The 15,444-nt window shown below is 35.0% G+C and overlaps 1 protein-coding gene across 2 annotated transcripts in view; it reads right to left on the bottom strand.

The window, feature by feature from the left end:
• Window positions 1-111: 111 nt before the first annotated feature.
• Window positions 112-15,444, bottom strand: part of LOC123524465 (L-threonine 3-dehydrogenase, mitochondrial-like) — a 69,096-nt gene continuing 53,763 nt past the window's right edge. For both annotated transcript variants that reach the window (XM_045302676.1, XM_045302675.1), the window contains exons 8-10: window positions 10,575-10,702; window positions 5,278-5,416; window positions 112-1,801 (exon numbers count right to left, since the gene is read on the bottom strand). In XM_045302676.1, the coding sequence (XP_045158611.1) occupies window positions 1,641-1,801; window positions 5,278-5,416; window positions 10,575-10,702 (428 nt within the window). In that variant the 3' untranslated portion in view covers window positions 112-1,640. The remainder of the gene's footprint in view (window positions 1,802-5,277; window positions 5,417-10,574; window positions 10,703-15,444) is intronic.

Raw genomic sequence — 15,444 nt, 5'->3', positions numbered from 1 at the left:
GTACTTAACAGTTTTTAAAAGGCTTGTGGTATATGATTACAATGTACCTGTTGCTAACGCGGAAACACCTACCCCACTGTGTATGTTACACAAAATATAACCAGAATCCTCTACATGTTTCGAAGCTTTATTATACAGGTATGCTAAACAGTATCAAATATGATACAACAATATAACTTTGTTTTTTAATATTCGTAATTGAGATTTATTTCCTCCAATTTCCTCCAGTAGAAAGCCTCTAATATAAAAAGCACAAACTCACATTTCAAAAATCAATAAAATCAACCCAAAGACTCCGAAATGTTAGAGTCAGTAGCATGTTAAAATTAGTCTTCATAGACATTTTGCAATATACGTAAATAAAATATCATTCCTGTAAACAAGAATTATCACCCATTTAAGAATCAAACACTAAACCTTATAACTAACAGTGAATTATTAAATTTTATCAGTGACGTAATGTAAAAACAGATAAAACGTCGCTTCACATTAACAGTACATACAAAAATATCATACATTATATAATTCCAGTATGTGCGACCGCGTGTAACACAAAATTTTATATTTAAGGGGCATCCGTGGCCGAGTGGTTAAGGTCGTCGATTTCAAATCACGTGCCCCTCACTTGCCTCACTCGGGGCGTTGAATTCTTCATGTGAGGAAGCCATCCAGCTGGTTTACGGAAGGTCGGTGGTTCTACCCATGTGCCCGCCCATGATGAAATAATGCACGGAGGGGCACCTGGGTCTTCCTTCCATTCAAAGCTGGAAAGTCTGCGACGTTAAACCCAACAAAAACAATTATACTTTAAAAGATAAACAATTATTGTATACCTATTTTATCTAAAAACTATATAGTTTCTTTATATGATAATTATAAATTTCAAAATTAACTACATGTTTGTATTTTAAATGTAAATGCTGTATTCTAAAAACATAAAATAAAACTTTATATAGTATATCTTTTTCTGTCATATCGAGTATCTGTACTGTAAAAATATGTATGTAAGATAATAAGAAACTGTATGATGTATGTACAATGAGCCGTACCAACTTTCATAAAACGTTTCAGATATCACATATAAAAGACGACAGTTTTGAGACATCAATAGTAAATATAGTAATTAAGTATAAAATTTGCAACAAAAAGTAAAGAGCTTAACGAAATAAAAAAAAAAGACTTGTTATCTAGAGAAGCAAAGTGCAATAAGATCGTATTTACGAAACCGCTACGTTTAATTTTGCAAACCTGGACAACACAACACCCCTACCTTGGGACAACATCCCTTTTATAGAACAACATCTTTATGGTGCGGTCAAACCATTTTTTGTACTCCATAACGTTACCTTGAATAACCGGAAATGCGAAGTCATTATTTTTGTAAGTTATCATTCGCTAATTAATATGTACTAATTAATATAAAACAAGAATTTCGTTCTAATTATAAAATTTTCTGGCAGGGCTATCAAAGTACGCCCTGTTGAACAAGCGCGGTTTTAATAATGAGAGACTCGCATTTGCACACCAAGTCGATTGTCACATGAATGAAGTATTTATGGCCGTTCTTTGTTGTCATGGCAAATTAAATTTAAATTTTGAACGACCACAATAATCTCATGTAAACTTGAGCGCACTTGATGTCAATGATTCGGCTCAGGTGTTCCAGTGGTTGCTGTGCCTCTATATTTCGGAATAAGGGCATCAAACATCACCTGACATAGACTGTCAACATCATAATCGTGGTGCCAATTCCAATCTGCACGGGCTCTCGAGTCGTCAAACTTCATCGGCCAAGTGTCAGCTGCAAATGAATTCCAGAAAAATGTTACAGATATTCAATGCCCATCTTTCATTAATTTTTTTTTATCTTTATATACTATTAGGTATGTACTTCTATTATAAAGCTATCACCAAATGTACCGTTAATTGTAACCGAGCAGAGCTACATTAACAAGTGTATGAAAAATTGCCATGCAATACAAAGTTCCCTACTGGAAGGCACCTAATTTTCTCTACTGCAGTATAACATAATGAGCTGATATCTGTCAATGATGTAAAAAACAATACTGTACTATATATACAGTATGTTATAACAAAACACTTGGATTAAAATTTGCATATACAAAAGCCTACAGTTGTTGATTATTTCATAGCATCTATAAATATAAACAAGAGTGCCAGAATGTCACAATATATGCCCGTCATAGCAAATTTCTTTACACTAGCACCTGTATTTTCATATGGAATTTTTTGGCCAATTACAAAAAAAGTTATAAAAGAAGTTATTTATAGTAACAACAAAGGGACAAATGGAAGTTAATCCTTTGAAAAAATCTATATAATATAAGTCCACATAAAACTCTTTACCAGGTAGAGATAGGTCAAAATATACCTAAAAATTGGATGTAACATGCATGTCGTACCGCAGAAAAGTGGTCTTGATTTTTCATTACGGCCAGTAATAAAAAGGTTACAATATAAGCTATTTATAGTAAAAACAAAGGGAAGTCATCTAAAAACAAGGGTGCCTCATGGTGCTGAACATTTATGCCAAGTTACATCAAAATCCCTCCATGCATGAAGAAGAAATGCTCCGGACAAAGTCATTCTTGAATGTGATCGTTGACCTCTAAGTGTGACCTTGACCTTAAACTAGGGACCTGGTTCTTGCGCATGACAATCCATCTCATGGTGCTGAACATTTGTGCCAAGTTACATCAAAATCCCTCTATGCATGAAAAAGGAAATGCTCCGGACAAAGTCGTTCTTGTATCTGACCTTTGGCCTCTAAGTGTGACCTTGACCTTAGACCTAGGGACCTGGTTCTTGCACAAGACACTCCGTCTCATGGTGGTGAACATTTGTGCCAAGTAATGTTAAAATTTCCTTTAAGGATCGCTGAGTTACAGACTGGACAGGAAAAAAGCCCTTTTCGCCTTTGACTTTCAAATGTGACCTTGACCTTTCAGCTAAGGGCCCGGGTTTTGCACATGACACGTTGTTTCAGGGGAATATTTGTGCCAACTGATATTTAAATCCTGTTTTGCATGACAAATTTATAGACCGGGCAGTAAAAAAATCCTATTGACCTTTGATCTCCAAATGTGACCTTGACCTTTAAGCTAGGAGTCTGGGTGTTGTGCATGACACGTCGTCTTATCATGGGGAATATTTGTGCCAAGTAATACTGTAATCCCTTGATGAATGACAGAGTTCTGGACCGGACAGGAAAAAAAACCTATTGACTTTTGACCTCCAATTGTGACCTTGACCTTTGAGCTAGGGGTCCGGTTTTGCGCATGACACGTCGTCTCATCATAGGAAACATTTGTGCTAAGTAATATTAAAATCCCTTAATGACAGAGTTATGGACCGGACACGAAACAGACCTTGTTCATGCCATGTTAACATTTGACTGCAAAGAGTGACCTTGACCTTTGAGCTAGGGGCCTGAAAGTTGTACATGACACATTGTCTTATTATGAGGTACATTTGTGCCGAGTAATATTAAAAATCCCTTCACGGATGGCAGAGTTATGGACCGGACAGGAAAAAGACCCTGTTGACCTCCAATTATGACCTTGACCTTTTAGCCAGGGGTACGGGTTTTGCGCCTGACACGTCGTCTCATCATGGAGAACATTTGTGCCAAGTGATATTAAAATCCCTTAATGAATGACAAGAGTTATGGACCGGACACGAATATGCGGACGGACGGAAGGACGGAATGACAGACACACATTGTTCATATTGTCAAATATGAAGATTAAATCTAGGATACCTTTAAGTAGGAAAGAAGAAATAATACAACAAGATCTGTTTCTGTTATAATTTCTGTGTAATTTTAAACACAGACAATAAAGGTGCTTGGAAATCGTCTTATTTAATGGAAATTAATAAACTCGGTGGAAAAATGCTTTTTGAATGCAACTTCATGAACTCCGGTATCACTTCTAAAATCAAGAATACCTTCCTTAAAGATGTTATTTCAAGTTGGTCTAAAATTAATTTTGAAAAAAATATTAAAAACGTATCCACAGAAATTATTTGGAATAATTCATTGATCAAAATATCAGGGAAAACTATTTTCTACAAAACATGGTGGGAGAAAGGGATAAAAATGATTAAAGATTTGTATAGCTATGAAAACAAACGATTCTATAAATTTGAGGAATTTCAAACTCTTTATGGAATTGGAAATAAATATTATCTTCATTACCATTCCCTTATATTAAATATCGCTCTGCCTGGAAAGAAAAAATAAAATCAGAAAAGGTAAATGAAAACGTGGGAGAAGCATACTATCTTATTAATAAAATAATGCAGTTGAAAAAAACCTAACAAAATCTTGTACAATAAATATTTAGAAAATAATAATAACAATAAAATCGTAATGGAACGAATGTTTTGTAAATTTAAATTGGAAGAGTATCTATATGATACCTTTTAAGACTACTATTGAGGCTGAGTTGAGAGTATTTCAATATAAATATGTTATGCGGATTATTCCTACCAACAAATTTCTTCATAAATGTAATATTTCTCAGTCCAGTCTCTGTGACTTTTGTAACATGCATGTAGAAACATTCCAACATTTATTCTGGGATTGTACATGTATACAAAATTTTTGGTCAAACTTACTAAACTTTCTTTCACAACATAACTTAAAAATCGATTTAAACTTCCGTAGTATTAGTTTTGGCCTTTTTAACATCCCTCAAGCTCAAAAACGTTGTTTGGTAAATTATATGACAATTTTATCAAAATAGTTTATTTTCAAAAATAAATTAACGTATACTGTCCCTAGATTTGAGAACTTTTTAATATTCCTTCAAGAAAGAAAAGAGCTAGAAAGACACATTGCGACATTAAAAGGAAAACTTGCTTCACATAGCATGAAATGGGATCATATAGAGCTATGAGAGAAGATGACGGTTTGTTGGCGAAAGGATTTATGAAACTTTTTAAATATAACCTCCATTCATTTCATTCACTATGTATTTTTTTTTTGATATATTAAGATCTTAAAAAAATCAACCATCCATAAGCAGTACATACTAAGATTAAGATTGTATCTCTTTACTAATAATTTGTTTTTTGTTTGTTTTTTTTTATTTCTGCTCTTAACTTCTTCACTATGCAGCCTTGTTTACATGTTGTATTGTATAAATTGATGTACTGTTTTATATGGAATGGAAAATAAACGGGTTATCATTAGATAACTAAAAAAAAAAAATTTGATCACGTTAGACGTTCACTAGGAGATATAACACTTACCAATAGCTTGACGACTGTCTGGTTTGTACGTTATCTCGAAGTCTGGCACGTATTTCTTCACAGCCTCGGCCAGTATTCTCGGTGTGAAGCTCATTGCCTGTATGTTGTACGTCCTCATTTTCAGTCTATCCTCGGGTAACTAGAGGTAGATAGGCACCAAATTAATTCATGATGTTCATTCATTTAGAAATTTATTCCACCGCGTGACCATAAGGAAGTGCTTTGTTCTTGTAGCACATAATGCATATAGGTACCAACTAACTATATTGTACATCTGTTTCAATTTGTGTGTGTGCTGGGGTGTGTGTGTGTGTGGGGGGGGGGGGGGGTCATTTGAACTACATACACATGCAGCTGGGTATACGGACGTATACATGGGCGTATCATCTTTTTTCGACAGTATGCAGTGGAGTTGGAAGCTTTTACCAGGGCTGAAAAGACATATAGTTCACATGCAAAGTTTAAAAAACGTGATTAAACAGTTTCAGAAATCAATGTGTGAAATAAAGAACACTTTCAAATATAAGTGTCCCTTAAAACTGTGAAAAATTTAGGCCACAGCAGAGAAATAATTCAAGTAAAACTTAACCAACTCAAATTATCCAAAGACAAATTTTCATGAAAAGATATCATATAAAACTGATGCTGGTCATTACTTCAGGGGAATAGGTTACTTTAAATATCAGTGGCCGAGACGACAGACCCAGAGCTCTTCGTGAAATAAAAATCAGTTAGTTTGAAGCTGCATACTTGGTAGATACAATACCTACCCTAAGTATTTGCTGCTGCGGTAGTGGGACAGCACCCGCTTTTGAGTGCGGGGGGTCAACGGTTCGCTCCCTGGCCACGTCGTACCAAAGACGTGAATAAAGGTACTAGCAGCCTCCTCGTTTGGCATTAAGCATTATGAGGATAGTACTAGGACTCGTCAGCCTATGTCAGTGTAATGTGATTGGTAGGGTTTAATGTCACATGCCTACGGCGTAATGTTCCACTGAGGCAACACTATAAAGTTTTGCATTGCGTCATTTAATAAAATATGTGCAAAGATCCTTTCGAAACATAGAATGCAACGAAGCAACACTGTAGCAGACTCGGTTTGATTGAGTCTGTTCTTGAGAGGTAATGACATGTACAACACCTCTCGTGTCCCCTAGCACCTGCTTAAGAGGAATTCTAAAATGGAATTCCAAAATGGCATTTCTCCATGATCTAAAAGGACTAGACAATATAAAAACACTGAGTCCAAGTATGTGAAAACTTTTTAAAGCCATCGCCCGCCACTTAAATACTGATGTCGTTATAGTTATTAAAAATCGATATTAGACTCAGTTTTTATTAAGACTGTACATTAGAGGTAATAGAATTGCAACACTCTCACGCCTCGTAATATTAAAACAGCTGCAAGGTACACCTCTCAATGTTTCGGAAAGAACGAAAGATGTCATTGACATGGAGGTAATACATCTTCCACGGATGTTGTTGTTTCTGAGAGAGTAGGAGACGCAATCTTAGAATTTGATTTTCTGAAGTCACAAAATGCTAGCATTGATGTAAGCCATGTCAGTGGAACTGCTCAGGACCGACCAGTTGGTTGTTTTTATTTTATAGTTGTAAAACGGACTGAAATCCCTGGAAATATAGAAATACTTAATGAGGGCAAAAGTTCACGGAACATCCGAGCCTGGTATTGACTTATATCGTAGTAGAACATGTAAACCACGCTATCTTGGAAAATAATGGACTTACTGCTAGATAACTGTTGAAAGCAGAAAACACAATACCTGTCAGAATTATTAAAGCGACTAACCCACACATTGTGAATTATAATTTTTAAAATAAATATCACCGAAAGGTAAAATGCCGCCACGGTTTTATATATTCACACTACAGTAAACTTAATGGTTGATAAGTTTCTCGTTTCCAGAATTACAGGAACATTTTCTCCTTCACTTTTATAAACCGTTGCAACGCTTTATAAATGTAAACAATAAATATAGAACGAGAAGCGACATCATTTTTAGACACTATCATCACGTGGGCAGCGAACCAAATGCGCATATGGCAAAATGTGGCGTAATGAGGCGTAATGCTGTATAATATGGGGGAATTGGGCATAATGTCTATCTTAGATATTGATCTTTGTAATGGAAGAAAAAAGATTAAATGATAAATTTGTAGCATAAAAATCAGGCACAGATATATTCAAAACATTTATACATTTGTTTTTCTTATATTTATATAAAGTATTCCCCTTTATTTTTTAGTAATAATTTAATTATGAAGGAATACAAAGACGTTCGGGATCAATTAAAAAATCAATATCAATTTTATTGTAAGTATTGAGTCAAATGCCATTTACTAACTTTATATTTTCAAATGATACCGCGGTTCCAACTATTATTAACAAAATCGTTATTACATTTGATCAATTCAAAATGATATCGCAATCCATGATTGTTCATTAATCAAGACAGGGGACAGTAACATGTTACTACCGTGTATATCACACGTGTCTTCTTTAGTCAACTACCGTGTAATGTCACATATGTCGTCTTTAATCGTAAAATTTGCGTCTGCTTAAAACAACACTGAAATTATTAAAGGACCAATTTCAATTTCAATTAGGATCGCATGGCGCTGATCAACATGAAAGTTATCTTTAATCCAACAATGTCACTGGTCAAAGAAAATACTCAGATTTTAAAAAGTGTTTAATTGGTTGCTTCTGAGTTAATATTATCAATATAAATGCCTTTTTTTACGATTTATTTAGTTATATACTTTTATTCTAAATAAATATACATAGCTTTGCATTCGCTAAACATCGTGCATTGTGATTATTTGTTTTATTGCAATATATAACATATTTATATTTGAACAAGATAGAATATTGTGATCTGTGATTATGGGTTGAAGAAAAACAAGTGCAATTTCCATACGGATCGTGCAGAAAAAAATGTCACGCCGAATGCCTAGCGTGGTAGCTAATCAATGTTTAAAAGTATTAAATATTTGGATCCTTACACATATTATAAAATAAGTTTCAAATCATAAACTATGTAAGGCAGTTATCACTTTATTTAGATAATATACACTTCGTGACTTTCCCAAACAAACAAAACGATATATACATGGAATCATGAAAATACTTGAAAACACTTCGATTTCTGACTCCCATTACGTAAAAAATATTTTTAACAAATTCTGCAGGCTGCTAAATAACTCGGATCTTTAATAAGGCTCTTGCAGTAAATTGTAACAAAATATTTGTTAGAATCATAGGATTTAATAAGAAATTAAATCAGATAACTGTTGAATCTACCATAAGAAAAACACATGATGAAATCTCTCGAAGAATCTTCTCGTTTTGCATCTTCAAAATATCTTGAATACTATGAAAAGTTGTCGCACATTTTTAGATTCTATTGAAAATATTTCATAAAACCCTCCCTGGAGATGCTTATGATTATGAAAAGCTCCTACTTGAATCTTGCGAACAATACCCAACACACCTTGATACGGAAAGGGCTGAATCAAACATTAACTATGCCAACCCAAGGAATAAATGCAAGTTAACTAATTTTGTTTCAATACACCATCGCTTAGATTGAACATATAGACAACTTATTAACACACATGAGTATGCAATATTTCCTATCTGATCTGTATGAAACCAAGTCACAAAGTCACATAAAATGCATTTCCTTCATTTTAGCAGAAAATTAATCATGATTCCTAAAATTTGACAACTTGATAGCATATATTTAGATATTTCTCATTTGTCGACGATGTGCACAACCAGGCTTGTCAGTGATTACTTCTGTAAAGATTGGTATAATTCCTCCTGATGGTATCGGAGCATTTGCCCGAACAAAGTGAAATATGACAAATCAAGGGCCATAACTCCACTGAAAATCACTGAACCAGAATATGCCGACAATATGCACAATAAGGCCTGGTACTTATAAATCCTGTAAGGTTTGGTGGAATTTTTACCCAATGATAAAATACTTAAATCGGAACTCATTGCAGTTTAAGAAGACAATATAATAGACTTCTTTATTTCATAAATTGGTCTATTATAATGCAGATGTTGATCCTAAGCATTATGTTACACCTTACACAAGACAGTCCGGCATTTCAGATTCCATCTGCTGCAGCTGATTATTACAAAAGCTCATTTTTCCCTAGAACAGTAGTTTAGTGGAAAATAGTACCATCTCCTGTAGTCAGTGTTGAAACAGTCTCCAGATTTAAATCACCACTGGCCACATTGATATTTACACCATAATTCCAATAAAAATCTTTTTGCGTTTACCCTGTTTTTAATCCTACTAATATCTTCCTTCCTTCTGCACAACAGTTTATGTGTGTTTATATTTTGCAGTCAAGGGTTTTAAGGTTCGGCTGTAAAAAGTCTCCCGTACTTGGATTCAGTGTTGTTATATTTTCTGGTCCGTTGGGATCATGGAGTCCATTCAAAACATGTGTAATAGAGTTCCGCTTAAGCCGGTGCTAGGGGGCATGAGAGGTGTTGCACTTTCCATTACCTGTCATGAACAGACTCAATCAAGCCGAATCTGCAATTATTTTGCTTGGTTGCATTCTATGCTCTCCAAAAGACCTATTTACAAATTTTATTAAGGAGTCAGGTTTTGCACCTTTTTTATAACAACTTTTAGGAAGCACTGTGATGATGATGATGATGATGATGATGATGATGATGCTGATAAGAAGTGGCCAAAAAGTCATAGAATTTGATGAATCAGGGGTCATAACTTCACTGAAAATCAATAAAGCGGAAAATGCCGACCAACAATATGCACAATGAGGCTTGGCACTGACCATTCCTGTGAGGTTGTTGGAAATACACCCAATAATATAAGAGAAGTGGCCAAAACATCATAAAATTTAATAAACAAGAGTGCCATAATTCCGCTGAAAATCCTCGAACCGGAAATGCCGGCAATATGCACAACTAGGCTTGCTAATGATCACTCCTGGAAAGTTTGGTGTAAATCGAGGAGTTGTGTGGACAAACTTTGTGACAAGCAGACAGACAGACAGACAGACAGACAGACATACGGAGGAACAGTACTGAATCAATATGTCTCGCCCACTACATGTTGACGACGGCGTAGTACACATCACACTGCAAACTCGCCAAAGCCACTGAGAGCTACTGAATGAAATACAGTATTTAATAATGCAACGGGTTATTTTTATAACACATTCGTCTGCAAACATTCTATAACAACGAAGACATTCATTAACGCTATAGAGAAAGAACATACCTCCATAAATTCTAGAATAGATCTCAGACAGTCATCAATGTACATCATAGGTAACATTGTATCAGGTTTCAGGTAGCATTGATAACACCCACTCTTTAAAGCTTCATGGAATATAGCAACTGCGTAATCTGTTCATAAAATCATGTACGATTATATCACGAACTTTGAAACCTTAACAATTTTATTTGCATACGAATCTTTAATATACAAAATTTGAAAAAAGTATAAGATTTTCAAAAAATATGTAGTTAAGGTTTTTGCGCTTCCGGGGCTATAACTTTGACTCTTGGCCTTTGACCTTGACACTTGTCTCGTCACCTTTTATCATATCTTTAAACTTATTTACTCAGTTTAAACGGGTCTTGTAGAGACACATCATTCAGGGACGCTGTATTCCGTCCCCCGTAAAACGTTCCCAACACTTAAGCCTGCTGTAACGTTTTATTTATAAATTTTAGGAATTTTGATAGTAGCTGTAAAGAATATGTAATTGAAATTTTGAATACATATATGAAATGTAATATAATCAGTCAAAAAAAGGTTTTTTAAAGAAGATAAAAATGTATTGTTTGAAAAAAGAAAATTTACTATGCATGGTTTTTCAATCATATTAAATGCTGGCATACCCCAATAACATTTAGTTAAAAATGCTATTTTCTACAAAACAAATGCATGAATAAGGGTAAATTTTCACAAAATGCCATGAAAAATAAATAATAATAATAACAACACAATACACTTTTATTGTTTTTATATTGTATGTTGTTTTACTTTACTCCTGGAATGTAATTAAATACCTCGTTTGATGGTAATAGATTTTCCAGCTTTGATGGTGGAGGAAGACCCTAGGTACCCCTCCGTGCATTATTTCATCACGAGCGGGTACCTGGGTAGAACCACCGACCTTCCGTAGGCCAGCTGGATAGATTCCTCACATGAAGAATTCAACGCCCCGAGTGAGGCTCGAACCCACATCGGTGAGAGGCAAGTGATTTGAAGAAGAAGAAGAAGAAGAAGAAGAAGAATCTTTATTCCGCATTAAATCTTATAAGATCTATGAGCATAGCATACATGTATCCAGTTTATCTAAAAATCAAAAATCGTGGCAAGATGGCAAGCCATTTCCTATTTAATACCCTGTAAATTCAAACTCCAAAATCATTTAGTTTCAAAAATGCAGAAATTGCTCTTTGTGAGAGAGACAAAATAACATGAAAATGTTTTGCCTTTCACAATACAATACCAATATGACATAAACAGAAGAGATTATATTTTGACAACAACAAGGGTCTTTAATAAAGTCAGCGACCTTAACCACTCGATCTCCCATCGTGTTTTCGCCTTCGCGGTCAGTAGGGCGAAAACACGGTATTAGTAGAGCTAAAACGTGATGTTTTTCGTATCGTGTTTTCGCGATCTTTTATCGTGTTTTCGCGTTTTCGCCCTACTTACCTCGAACGCGAAAACACGATGGGAGATCGAGGGCGAAAACATGATATTTTAATATCGCACTTTCGCCTTCTGGTTGGACGTGCGTAAACATGGAAGACGAATTAGACTCGAGTATCAGGGAGTATTTTTTCATTCAGTTTTGTCGTGTTCTCTTCAAGAGATCTTGAGATATTTTGCTTCACTTCTGCGGTTTATATAATGTGTAAAGATGTTAAAATGGTGAAGTATTTCAAACATATGAAACAGTATATCCATACGTTAAAACACTGACGCACGTGTATGGATTTAGCAGAGCAATGTTAAATTTTAATCAGGAAATGAGTAGATTTTAGTTCATTAAATCTACAAACCGGATCCTGTTTGTCTTATGTCTAGGAATATCACCTGATTAAGGTCAGACATAAAATATTCTCCTGTATTTGACTGGACTGAATTGTGATTTAAGATGCACAGATACAGATACTCAAATACATAAAGGTAAAAGTTGTATGTTTGTTGCTTGGCGTTTTATATTTCTTTCAGACATGTCCCAGTCTGGAGCTATTTTATGCTTTCTCTGACTTTATATCATTTTATGGCTAAACCTGAACATAACAGTCATCGTCTCTACATTATTTGAGGTGTTTGGACTAAGTAGGACGTTTAAGCTAAAAAGCGATATACCTAAAGAAACAACATAAAACAGTTCCAGACGTCGGTTTATCTGAAAGAATAAACGCCAAGCAATAAATAAACAAGAGGACCAACTGGTCCTGCGCTCACCTGAGTAAATGCAGTTTACTGCATTTAAACAAAAAGAAGACAAGATTTTTTTTCTGATAAGCCTATGTAGCACTAAGTGACTCATGGAGTGGGCCAATTTGACCCTGTGGCCATGATCTGAATATCGTTCATAATTGTCTGGTAGACAATGATGCACACACTCAGGTTACCTACAAAACACGAGTTTTAGCTTAGTATATTTCGGTATAAGTTCACCTGTATCTATGTATGGTATCCAAATTTTATCATTACATACCACGTGATCCCATACCCTGAATTATTTACATATCAAGGGTTGAGTGGTACAATGTGCCAAATGCTATGTATCAAAAGAAGGTACATTTGTATGTACCTTTTAACTAAGGTTCGACAATACATGATTCCGATTATCATACTCAAGCATACAATGAGACTTACACCATAGGTTGGACATAATAGAGTCATAATTCTTACTACCTACGTTAAATCGGCAAACAGATCATACCTTTAGGATGCCTGTAAATTTCTAACATATTTTTATCAAAACATCGTGTTTTCGCGGTTTCGCCTTCGCGGTTGAGAGGGCGAAAACGCGAAAACACGATGCGAAAAATATCGTGTTTTCGCGCTATTAATATCGTGTTTTCGCGTTTTCGCCCTACTCAACGCGAAGGCGAAAACACGAAAACACGATGGGAGATAAAAGGCAAAAACGCGAAAACATGATATTAATAGCGCGAAAACGCGATATTTTTCGCATCGTGTTTTCGCTTTATCGCATCGTGTTTTCGCGTCAATGCATCGTCTTTTCGCAATTTCGCCCTTAGGACGACAGCGCGAAACCACGATGGCCCTAACGGAACACCGTAAAATATTGACCGTTACACCGGGATTTCCAATATCGGTATTTGGTTAGATACTTTATATGCATGGGGGAGGAAGTGTCACACGAAGGATGGAGTTCTTCTGATAACCTGTCATGTTTTCTTCTGATAACTGTTAGGGAGTTCCTGGAAAACGTTACAGAGCTCTTCTGATGTCTGAATGACGAGCCAAGAAATCGGTGGATAAAATGGTAATTATTTATATTTAAATAAAGAGAATGAGGTGTAAAACTAAAGTTTGATGATCAAGGTTGCCTGATGTCTTGTTCTATGCGTCAGAAAAAACTGTTTAGTCTAATAATCAGTGCCACTTCTTTGAAATGAGGAAATTTTGAGTAAAATATCGAAATCGTTTGCTTATTCATACATATTATTCTTCTTATTCACGTTCTTCATCCTCACCACAAGCAATAGAATAATTTTAGTGCAAAGTTGCAAACATAAACCACTTTCTAACAATTTTATGCCCGACTTTTCAAATGTTACGGAATTCAGGTGATAACTCTGAAGATGTCACAGAGTTCTTATGATAACTTTTATTACTGCCAGGGTGTTTCTTGAGCTATGTTAAGATACTTTTTAGCTAATTTAATTATTTACAAAGGGTGTTAATAATGTTCTAACGTAATATATTTATCAAATGCACAGTATTGTGGTTATATAATGTACGGTATGAGTCTTTTGTAAAGTTTAAAACTATGTGCAATATAATGACATATATAGTAAAATACGAATAGACAACAAATGCAGTAAATTGTATTTTTTCGTTCTATCAATGGATGTGCCAATGTTCGTGAACAACGGTTTATTGGTTTCCGTTTTGACTGATCACTGAATTGAAATCAAATCCGTTCATCTATTTGCTGCATTTGCAGAGGCTGTCTTTTTCTGAAGCGGTTTATCGGATTAATATGTATGACTGTGGCAAACTTAAAACACGGACGTTTGATTTACTTGGGGGAAGACATTGGACAGGACGAATAAAAAATATCCTATGATGAAAAATGTTTATTTACTTATTTGGGTTTTACGGCGCACCAACACAGTATAGGTTATATGGCGCCAAACAGGACTACAAATTTTGGTTTCACATCTCATTTACATCGAAATAAAAAAAAACATGAGGTGTGGAATCAAAAAGGTGGTTTGATACAAGTGTTGACGAAAGATACTACATAACGTCCTGTACACAAATTAAAAAGAATAAATACACCAATCAAGAATGTGCATAAACAGTTGTTTTAAATTTGCTACATGGCCTAAATGTTGTAATTGCGACTTTAGTTTCAGGATGAATATTTACAACATGAGCAACTGCTTCAGACGTCAGGAATCTTTTGTGACAGTATTTATATCTGACTGTCGCATCCTGAAACAAAGGACAATTATCTAAAGCTTTACCTAGCATATTGGCCTTTTCCACCTACCACATATTAACTCAACGTAAAGGTCATAATATGAATATGCATAACTAGACAAGCAATTGAATTGCATGCGATGACAACAGCAGTCATACATATTAATCCGATAAACCACTTCAGAAAAAGACAGCCTCTGCAAATGCAGCAAATAGATGAACGGATTTGATTTCAATTCAGTGATCAATCAAAACGGAAACCAATAAACCGTTGTTTACGAATATTGGCACATCCATTGATAGAACGAAAAAATACAATTTACTGCATTTGTTGTCTATTCGTATTTTACTATATATGTCATTATACTGCACATAGTTTTAAACTTTACAAAAGACTCATACCGTACATTATATTACCACAATACTGTGCACTGGA

Source organism: Mercenaria mercenaria, chromosome 3, assembly GCF_021730395.1.
Source record: "Mercenaria mercenaria strain notata chromosome 3, MADL_Memer_1, whole genome shotgun sequence".
Taxonomy (NCBI): domain Eukaryota; kingdom Metazoa; phylum Mollusca; class Bivalvia; order Venerida; family Veneridae; genus Mercenaria; species Mercenaria mercenaria.
The sequence above is the reverse complement of the archived record's forward strand: the minus strand, read 5'-3'. Positions and strand labels throughout refer to the sequence as shown.